The sequence below is a fragment of the Myotis davidii genome, unplaced genomic scaffold (genome assembly GCF_000327345.1).
Source record: "Myotis davidii unplaced genomic scaffold, ASM32734v1 scaffold551, whole genome shotgun sequence".
Taxonomy (NCBI): Eukaryota; Metazoa; Chordata; class Mammalia; order Chiroptera; family Vespertilionidae; genus Myotis; species Myotis davidii.
This window is the reverse complement of record NW_006283788.1, coordinates 1,405,683-1,416,452: the sequence shown is the minus strand read 5'-3', so window position 1 is coordinate 1,416,452 and position 10,770 is coordinate 1,405,683. Positions and strand designations below refer to the sequence as shown.

General features: G+C 60.6%; 1 protein-coding gene across 1 annotated transcript in view; it reads left to right on the top strand.

The window, feature by feature from the left end:
* Positions 1–10,677, top strand: part of NFIC (nuclear factor I/C (CCAAT-binding transcription factor)) — a 59,757-nt gene extending 49,080 nt beyond the window's left edge. The window contains exons 11-14 of the mRNA XM_015566974.1: positions 1,056–1,240; positions 1,827–1,974; positions 3,974–4,059; positions 8,155–10,677. Coding sequence (XP_015422460.1) covers positions 1,056–1,240; positions 1,827–1,974; positions 3,974–4,059; positions 8,155–8,172 — 437 coding nt within the window. The 3' untranslated portion in view covers positions 8,173–10,677. The remainder of the gene's footprint in view (positions 1–1,055; positions 1,241–1,826; positions 1,975–3,973; positions 4,060–8,154) is intronic.
* Positions 10,678–10,770: the final 93 nt, after the last annotated feature.

Below are 10,770 nucleotides of genomic sequence, written 5' to 3'. Positions count from 1 at the left end.
GTGGGGGGGGGGGGGGTGACAGTAAATGGACACAGGGCTTCTTTTCGGGGCGATGCTCTGGAATTAGAGAGTGAATGTAGTAAAACAGACTAAATTGTTTAGAAACGAAAGCAAACAGCACAGATTCAGCCACGAAAAGGAGTGAAGCGCTGAAGCTACACGTGGCTGGACCTTGGAAACGACGCTCAGTGAGAGCAGCCGGACACCCAAGGCCACACCGTGTGCGATTCCATTTACGTGAAAGTCCAGGTCGGGCAGGTCCAGACACAGGAAGTGTTTGCCCGGGGCTGGGGCCTTCCTTCGGGGATGATGAACGTTTTCTAAAGGATTGTTGTGTTGGTTGCATAGCTCTGTGTGTAAAAACCGTTGAATTACTTTAAAAGGCAATTGTACAGGGGTGGGCAAGAGTAGGTTTCCAGTTCACATGGGAAGACATGCAGGTTATGGTTATTCCAGCAGCTTTGTTAACGCCAAAGAATGGCACAGTGCACTTAGGTACAACCTTGTAAGTGCTCAAATCGCTGGCTTCATGATGCTCACATGCTTAAAGTCTCTGAAAATCAGTAAACCCGAATTTCAGTGACCCACACAGTGACCCGCGTGGGTTAGCCCCACTGCCTCCTGAAGTGGTTGAATGCAAACGTCCTTTGGCCCACCCTTGTATAGTATGCAGATTATATCTCAGTCTCAGGAAATAGTGACCACCCGGCCCTTTACAGAAAGAGCTAGCTGAGCCCAGGGTGAGGGTGTGGGCTGTGGGGCCAGATGGCCTGGGCTCCAGCCCTGGGTCAGCCATCCGCTTGCTGTGTGGCCCGGGGCAGGGGACCTAACCCCTGAGAGCAGGGATGGCACCAAAACCTTGAGGGCTTTCCGTGAAAGCCAGCACGTTTGGGTGTATGAATGACGACAGGGCCAGGCCATCACAGGCCCTGCTGGGCCCGGCTGCTGTCACTGTTACAAAGGCACCGAGGTGCAGGTGCCACCCACAGTGCGGTCCCAGAGAGCAGGACAGACCAGGCAGAGCCCGCAGTAACCGCCTCTTTCCATCCCTGCAGGGATCGCCCGGAGCCCGCACCCGTCCTCGGCCCTGCACTTCCCCACCACCTCCATCCTGCCCCAGGCAGCCTCCACCTACTTCCCTCACACAGCCATACGCTACCCACCTCACCTCAACCCCCAGGACCCGCTCAAAGATCTCGTCTCACTGGCCTGTGACCCTGCCAGCCAGCAACCTGGACCGGTGAGTTTGGGGGCACAGACCTCCCCTCCCGCGCGGGCTCCCGGCGAGGCCTCAGGGGGCCTGCTAACGTGCAGCTTCTGCTGTAAATGGTTTCCCGAATGGCGGAGGGCCACGGCTCTCTTCCGAAGCACTGAGAGCTGGGCCGGTTCCGCATTCGGCTTTTCAGATGTTAGAATTGACAGCGTGTATCTTGCGAAGCGCTTTGAAATCAGGCGTGGTCCTATGGCTGCAGCTCAGGCCTGACTTCCACAAAAGCTCTCGGTGTTTGGAGCTTTGTGGATGTTAGGGCCGCTGGCGAGGTGATGGATGGCCAGGTCCTGGCAGTGGGTGAGGAAAGCAGAGCACCGTGAGGCCACCATGTGGTTTAGGGCAAGGCGGCACCTGGCGGAAGGAAAGCGAGGGGATGACGTGGCTTAAGGAGGAGACGGGGGAAGTGCGGGCCCAGGATGCTGGAGGCCTGCAGGGCCCGTAGTACCCACCAAACCCGTCCCGCCATGCCACCCTCGTCCCCCAGCGGGACGCGAACAGCAGCCCGAGGCGGCGGGGGTGCCGCCGCCTTAACCACCTGTCTCTCTGTTCCCCCCAGTTAAATGGAAGTGGTCAGCTCAAAATGTCCAGTCACTGCCTTTCTGCTCAGATGCTGGCACCCCTGCCCCCCGGGCTGCCGAGGCTGGCGCTTCCCCCTGCCACCAAACCCACCTCCGGGGGAGGAAGCACGTCACCGACCTCGCCCTGTAAGCACTCGGGAAGCGGTGCCTGAGGCAGGGTGGGCATCCCCAAGGGGCCCCCCTCACTCCCCTCCCCGACTGCTGCGGCTGGGGGCTCAGGCCCAGCTTGGTGGGTACTGGTGAGTTCCCTGAGTCCCCACTGAGGGGCTGCAGGGTCAGGCCCCCAGGGGCCAGGACAGCCTTAGGGGACATCAGGGCCAAGTCTGCTGTCCGCTCCCATTGGCCAAGTGGCCTGGGGCCCCCATTTGCCCACTGTGGACCCTGAGCCCTCCTCCATGCCAGCAGCCGCTGACAGTAGGTGAAGATCTCCAGCTGGCAGCCTGAAGGCCAGGCATGGCCCACAGCTGCCCTTTGTGGAAAATGAAAATCTCTTGTGTTAAAATCCTGACATTTCATATAAAAATTTCAGAGTTCCAAAGTTTGTGGGGAAATGACCCCAACAGGCCCTATTCTTGCTAGTGACTTGGGCTGAGCCATACCTATCCATGGGATGGTCTCTGCCTGCCCGCCTGACCCCAGAGGCCCGGGTGAGCTGCGAAGCCCCTGGGTTGGTCTCCTTACCTTCTAGAACTCCACACACTGTGGATATGGCTCCAGATCACGGCCCGCTGGCCCCATGCACTCCCCCCTCTGGGGCTGCTCCAGGCTGGAAAGCCACTCCCAGATTCCCTGTCCTGGGCTCTACCCACCAGCAGGGGCTGTGTGCCCAGACCCTCCCTGGGCTCCAGAGCAGGCGAGGGGGGCTGTCCGCGCTTCGCCAGGGGCCTCGCTGGGGCCTCCGACCCCTGTGTCCTCTCAGGCTGAGCAGCCCCAGTTGGGCAGATAGTCTCAGACCCCCAGGCTTCTCCCTGAGGCCTCATTCTGCCTCTCACCCCTTTTCGATGTCTCCCTCGCTCCCCAAATGAGATTCCTCACCCCGCTCGAGCCATAGGGCCAGCGGTCCCATCTGGCCCGTTGGTCTCCTTCCTGCATGAGCACTCCCGCCCGCAGCATCACTGCCTGCCAAGGCGCAGGCAGCTTCAGGTACAGACGGGTCTTGCCTAAACACCAGATGCAGTGTAGGGCGCTGGGTTTGAATCCTGCCTCTGCAACTCACTCCCTGTGTGACCTTGGGCAAATGTCCTCCCCTCTCTGAGCCTCAGTTTTCTCAGCTGCAAAATGGGACAGTCACCATACCTGTGGGGAGCGAGTCAGTGAAATAGATCAGGGAGAGCATTTAGTGCAACGTCGAGCACAGAGTGGAGTCAGTATGCGGTGATGGTGATCACCGACTACCTCCTGTCTCATCTGTGGAATGGGAAAATAATCATGTTGGCTTCATTGAGGCCACTGTGGGTTAAATGGATCATGCCCGGTGCCTGGCATACAGTAGACACTTAATAGATGCAGAGTAAACACGGATTCCCTCTTCTCCCCGTCACCCGGCTCCTAACTGCAGCTTTAGTCTGCTTCCCCCGTAGCCCTGGAGCCTCACGGCCTCCCACCGACTTCACCGGCCAAGACCACACAGAAACCCTCCCCACCCAGTCTCAGCCTGCCTGAGGCCCGACCCACAGTAGCACCCAGCCATGAATTATTCACTCGCCCACAAAATGATGGGTGAAATTAAAATACAAATATACAGATATATATATATGTGGATGTACATACCCAGCCTTCCCCCTGCCTCTCCAGGAGGAAAATTAATAAATAAAATAGCCTCAATAATTGATGGCGCCCTGTGCGGGATGCAGGCTGCCGTCGCAGGATGGACCAGGCGGTGGAACACCCTGAATAATTCACGGGCGGTTTCTGAATTATCCATCTTTCATCCTGTGCCTTCACTCCTAGCAGACGCCCCGCCCGAGTGACCCCAGGGGCCTGTGGCTGTGAGCTTTTCTGGGTGCCCAGGTCGGCCAAGGGAGGGCACTGGGTGCTCTGTGACCCTGGGCAGCGGCCACCCTCTCTGGGTGCTCCCGTGCGGCCCCCTTTGCTAACGGGCTCTCGGTCTCTCTCCTCCCTGCAGCCTACTCTACGCCCGGCACGTCCCCTGCAAACCGTTCCTTTGTGGGATTAGGACCAAGGGATCCAGCGGGCATTTATCAGGCACAGGTAGGGGCCAAGAGGCCAGCTGGTGGCGGGAGGGTGGGCCAGGGCAGAGGGGCCAGCCTGGGTGTGCAGGAGAGGCCAGCCTGCTGGGTCCCATGCCACCCCCCCTCGCCGTACCATGGCACGGTGGCCATTAAGTGTGGCAGGGGGACCAGGTTCCCATACCCTTCCAGGGCCTCAGGTATGGCTATAGCCCCAGCTTCCTGCCAGGAGACCCCTCATGGGCTCTGGCCCCCCGGGCCCATTTGTATAGGTGGGGAGACCGAGGCCCACAGAGGTGAGGGGATTTGCCCAGGATCACGTCACCCCAAGCTTTCCACCCCCTGGTCTTCATCCCTTCCATGTCATCGGTCAGAGGGACCATGGGGGAGGTGAGCAGGAGGTGGCAGAGGACTCCTGGATGCCAGGGGCAGGTGGGGAAACCGAGGCAGCCTGTGACAGGTGATGGGCCTCCCAGTACAGCGTGCATGCACCACCTCAGTTACAGCCTGCGAGGCGGGAGGGCGGCAGCAGAGGCAGCGCTGGTGTTACTGCAGCTGAGTGTGTGCAGGGTTGGGAGGAAGGCGGGCTGAGCGCGAGCCCAGGAGGCTCAGAGAGGAGGAGCAGGTTGCCTGAGGCTGCACAGCGGTGGAGGACAGAGCCCGGCAGATCCAGAACTGGGACCGGTTCCCCGCTTCTGGTGGAGTGGGAGGTGGCCTCAGCCCCCCACCCCTGTGTCCTGGCTCCAGCCCTCGGTCAGGGTTCGAGTCTGTGCTGTGTGCAGGCGGGGAGTGTGTTGACAGGCGAAGTCTGAGGGTGGAGGCTGGACCAAAGCCCCTGATGTCCGGTGCGTGTTGGGGAGGGGGCTGCAGACTGTACAATGGCCCGAGGACAGCACCAGCGCCCGCAGGCCCTCTGGGGCCCAGATGCACAGAGAAACCCACCCAGGCTCCGCAACGGGTCGGAACCACCAGAACCACAGAGCATGGAGATTTGCAGGGTCCCAGGGGCCATGTTCAGGCCCTCCAGCCCCTGTGGGAGGGTCCTCAGACAGGGGTGGGGAGGAGGTGGGGAGATGGCTACATCTCTCATTCTCCGCTGAGATCAGAATCTGCCACGCTGACCGGACCCAGGGAGTCACCCGCCACAGTCTGGTGTCCTGGGGCCCTCCAAGGCGGGCCTGGGTACAGCTCCAGGGGTACCGAGCGTGTGGGGATGACCTGGCTCCCCCTCCCTCCTGGCCCTGCTTCACTTACTTTGAACCTCTGTCTTCTAACCTTGGGTACCTCCTGGGGGCACTTTGAAGGTCCCAGAACGTTAGGGGACCAGTTTCATCCAGAAAGGGCACCGGAAGGCCAAGACCACCCGCATCCCTCACGTGCCCACGTGTTAATCACGCTGCTTTGCAGAGTCCTGGCCGGGAACCAGACAGGGCTCACTGGGTCAGGGGCACCCAGCTGGCTGGGGGGACCCCAGGACCCCCGGCTTTGTGTTTTAGGCCCCCATGACCTCGCCATCCTCTCCGAGTCCCAGCAGCTGGATGCCTCCCCCTCCAGGGCTCGGAGCAGGCGTTCCTCTCCCGCCCCCACCCCAGCCCTCCCCACGGGAGGCTGGGAATGTCCTGATGGCTTCAGGAACCAAAGTTAATAAAAACAACAGGGAAGGGGCCCTGCCTGCCTAACCCTTCCCGGCCACCCTCCACCTCACCCCTTCCCTTATCAACTCTGCATGGGGAGGGGGGCCGCCCCACCTGAACAGCCCAAAAGGGGGGGCACCGAAGCAGGCAGACAGGCAGCGCCTTTCCCGGCCCCTCGGGTCAGGGGGAGGATGGGGACCCGGAGAGGGTGGGACAGGGCTGGTGACACTCTGAGGAGGGAGCGAGGGCTGGCCAGGCAGGAAGGATGCGGGTGCCCAGGCCAGGGCCTGGCACTGACGAAGGCCAGAGGGATGGGAAATAGCTGGAACACGGGCTCTGGCTGGGGGTTGGGGAGCCATGGAAGGGCTTAGAGGGAGGGAGGGGCCTAGCCAGGTCTGGGAATTGGAAAGAATTTTCTGGGACTGGTGTTGGGGGCAGTGAGACATGGAAGCGAGGTGACAGATTGATGAGAGACTCCCCAGGGAGCCTGGGTTATGGGGGAGACCAGGCCCCCAGTCTGGGTGAACAGGGAAGGCAGGTCTGGGGGTGGGGGGTCCCGCGACACGACACAGGCCAGACCCTGGGTCACTGGACAAAGGGCACCCCAATCCCTGGGGGGGTCAGCCCCCCTTCTCAGAAGGGAGGGGAGTGGAGAGGAGGAAGCTGTGGATGAGGACCTGCTCCCCCCTCCCAGCCCCTGCGCTTCGAGGCCTCTGATTTCTGGCCCAGTCAGCACTTCCGCCTCTGCCTTCCTGATTCCTGGCAGGTTTGCTTTTCTCTGCCCCCCACCCCCAGGCTGCAGTGGCTTCGCTCCCTCCCCATGCACCCCCTTCCATCTGCTACCTTCCACCCCATCAGTACCCGTCTGCCTGATCAATACCCCCTCCTCCCATCTGTGCCCCTCTCCCTCAATATTTCCTTCCCCATCCCTGTCTCCTCCCCTTAATCAATATTCCCTCCCTCCATCTGTGCCCCTCCCCCTGATCAGTATCCATCCCCTCCCCCATGTTGTTCCCCATCAATCCCCGCCCCCCAGTCCCGAGTCACCTGTCACTTTGACCCCCAGAGGGGGTTCCAGGGACTCTGACACCTCACCCCCTTTTCTGTGTGATAGCCCCCCCCTTTCTGCTCAGGAGCCCATCGCACCCCGTCAGTAGATGAGTGTCCTGAGGACCAGGGGGGGTTAAGCCACCACATGCCCGAAGCCATACTTGGTGGCTCAACCAGCCCAGGGGAATGCCAGAGCCCAGACCTCACCCCTGGCACTGCACTGCCTCAGCCTTCCTCTCAGCGGAGGGAGAGGATGTGGGGTTGAGGGTGCCGCCCTGTTCCTGGGGCCAGAGCCGGGCAGCTGGCCTGGGAGGGGAGGAAGGAGGAGGCCGGGCCAAAGGGAGGCCGGCCACCACCGGGGAGGGCCACGCCCAGAGTCTGTCTGGTTGCCAAGGGAAACCAGACATGAGGTAATGGCCAGGATGAACTTGAACTTGGTTGGAGGTGGGGGTTGGGAGCCACAGCGCTAGCTGGATGGGATGGCCCAGCCGCTGCAGGGCACTCCGGTTGAAGGCCTGGTTGGAGGAGATACAATTGATTTATAGCAGGGGCAGGGACAGCCCTGCCCTGACCTCAGGGAAGGGGTGGTGGTCCCCAGACCCACCCCACAGGGGCAGGCGTCCGTACAGCAGCTTCCCTGCGGAGACCGACACTGAGCTGTCCGGGGCAGGCCTGGCCTCCCTTCCGAGCCGCTATCTGTGCAAACGGGAGTCGGAGTCCGAAGTCCCTGAGGCCCGGGCTCAGGGGTCAGTCCCGGGCAGAGGGAAAATCAGGGACTGGAGCATCTCAGGCCCGAGTGTAAACTCCGCTTCCTGCGTCCCACGCTGGTGACCTTGGGCAAGTTATTTGACTTCTGTGATCCCCAGTTTTCTCCACTGGGTAATGGGGTGGGTCCTCCTTCACAGGGGTTTGGGGGATCATTAAGTGGGAGAATGTTTGTTTAAAAAAAGAAGCAACGCTGGTCACAATACCTGGATAGAGTGGCACTGCAGAAAATGGACTTGGAGGCAGAGTGAAACCACACACCCCCCCCTTCTGTACTCAGGGCAGTGAGGTTCGGAGTCCTGTTGCCCAGTTACAGAGCACAGCGACAGGACGCTCAGGGAGATGTGAATTCCAGATAAATGAAGGACTAAAACTTTGTTTCTTTTTGGTACATGAGTATATTCCAAAACCTCATGGTGTGTGCTTGTACTGGAAGATTTATCAGGAATTCGGATTTCACGGGGAGCGCTGTGTTTTATCCAGCAGCCCTGCTCAGGGGTGAAGTCGCTTGCCCAGGGTCACCCCGCACGTGACGACAGACCTGGGTTGGGGGAGACAGAGGTCACAGGGCGGGGGTGGGGCCGAGGGCGGTGTGGGCAGCCGCAGAGCCTGACCTGGCTTTCTCTCTCTCTCCCTCTCTCCCGCTGCGTCCCCCTGGGGCCGGCTAGTCCTGGTACCTGGGATAAGAACGATTTCTTCCCACGCCCTGCTCCTTCGTCCGGGTGGGCTGCACAGCCGGCCCCAGCCCACGTTTTCGGTGGAAAGTTAAAGCAAAGCAAGAACACCCTGCCGACTCCCAGCCCAGCCGAAAAGACAAAACACATAGACACATACACACAGGAGGAAAAAAAGAAAAAGCCAAAAAAAAAAAGACAAATGGGAAAAAAATCATAAAAATAAACCCACCCAAGCAAGAAGACAAAAGGCAAAGACGGCAACGCTTCGGACCCTTGGGACGCCACAGCTGGACCTGCCCCCCTCGGACCTGCCCCCCTCGGCAGAGGGCACGAGGACATGACAGTGCCCGGGGGCCTCTCTAAGTTACTCATCTCTCACTGCTGCTCTGGAAAGGCAGGTGCCCGCCTCCACCTCCACCTGGACCAGGTGAGCACAGCCTGATGCCCGGGCCCAGGCCCCACGGGGCAGGACGCCCAGCAGGGCCACCTCTCCCCCGTGTCCCCTTCGTCTCTGCCGCCAGGATGTTGGCCAGGCTTCCCACGCCGGTGGTGACCTTTCCGAGCAGGAAGGCAGGCGCCACGGAGGCCGGGGCGGGCAGGGGAGCGACAAGGGCAGACGAAGGTTGTGGGAGACCCTGGGCCTCACCAGGGGTCAAGGACATGTGGCAGATTTGTTCTCAGGAGCGTCCTGGGGCCGTCACGGGATCTCTACCTGCCCCACAGCGTGCACGTGCTGGGCTGGCTCGGGACTTTCAGCCCCGCGCCTGTCTGTCTGGGAAGAGAAGTCTCTATGCAATTGCCCCCCAGCCCCACCCGGCGGCATAGAAGGCCACGCACCCCCCACCGCACCCACCGGCGGCTCCACACCCCCAGGGGAGGGATCCACGTTGCACACACTGTAAGAAATGCACTTTCCGAGGAAGGGGCTGTGGGGGCGGAATGGGAAGACCCAGAGCTCCTCAAGGAAGGAGGTCGTCTGGCGTCTCCATCCACTGAGCCCTGGGCGGGGAGGACCCTTCCCACTTACCCAGAGGAGGTGGGAGGTGAGAGCGAGTGGATTAAGTGCCTGATTCCCACCGCCCACCCCTCTGTCCAGCTGAGACGTGAGAGTGGCCGTGGGCATCCCCACCCCCTCCCCCGCAACCCGGCCACCGTCAGTCCCTGACCCCTCATTGCTATGCTCCCCTCAGAAAGATGGGTGTCCCCCAAGCATCCTGCTGTGCTGGGGCGTGGGGGCAGGGTCTGGGGAAACTGGTGTGCACCCCCCAACGCCTCCTCTGCCAGTGCCTTACATCCTGGAGCGACACCCCCTCCCTGGTGCCTCAGCCCAAAGGGGGACTACGGTTTGCACTTTTATCTCCCCCCAAAGTGGGCACAGCCGGGGAGGTGCATTGCAGCAGGGCCCCCAGAAGGGCGGCAATCCTGGACGGGGCGGAGGTTCTGGTGGAGGGGGTGCCCGCACCTCTGGGCCCCTGCGGCTGCATAGGGGACCTCCATCTGCTAAGCATTTTCCGTTGAGCCGCTCCAAAAACACTAAGCTGGGGACACCGGGTGCCCCCCACCCCGGCTCCCCAGCCCCATCCCACCCCCACCCCAGGTGGCCATCTTGAGTGGGGGGCCTAGGAGGGAGTGTTAGGTGTTGTAGGGTAACCAGGCCCAAACACAGATCCCTCCCGGCCCCTCCTCTTGAGCCCCCTGGCGGCCTCCAGCCTCCATGCCTGGCGCTGAGGAATATCTACCCACCATGACCCGCCCCGGGCCTAGGCCAAAGCTGGTGCCCTGAGCAGGGCCTCCGCCTCATCTGCTCCCAGCCTGGCCCTCAGCTCCTTCTCTTGCTACCCCCGGGCCTGGCCAGCCTCCCGCCACTTCCAGAAACCGGACTTTCCTCCCAAACCAGCCCGAGGGGCTTGGCGAACCCACTTGGTCATAAAGAGAAAGTTCCAAGACCCTCCCCCGCCCTCCCTCCCATTGACCAGAGGGGTTCAAGACCCCTGGGCCCATCCGTGGGTCCCCAGGGCCCTGCAGGTGGCCGCCGGGGGCCGAAGCATGGGCCGTTGGTTGGGAGGGCGGAGGGGGGGGTCACGCAGCTAGGGTATCCGGAAGCTTAGCCGGGAACCTTAGGGTGCAGGTAGGCGTGGTAGGGGAGGGGGCACCTGGCAGCCCCCAGCGACCTAACTTGCATGGTGCTTAGTCGAGGACTCCTGTGGCCTGGCTCCTGCTGCCAGCTCACTGCAGCTGGCACTGCATGGCAGACTCTACCTGGCTCTGTCTCCCAGCCCCAGCCCCACTACTCCCCTCCTCTTTAAAAAAAAAAAAGATACAAAAAAAATACCCTTAAAAAAGTCCATGTTTCCTAATTTGCACGAAATTTTCTACCACATGATGTGCCTTGCCTTCCGAAAATAAGTATTACCTTTAAACAATATCAGCGCAAAGGTAGCTGCATGCCCTGCTCGTGTAGTTAAAAAGAAAAAGACAAAACAATGACATGAAATAAAAAGTAAAAATGGAAAAGGGATGTATTTCTATTTGTAAAAAAACAAAACAAAAATAAGAACTAAAAAAAAAAAATTACATGCTAAAAAGCAGTACACAGAGCAACTGCCC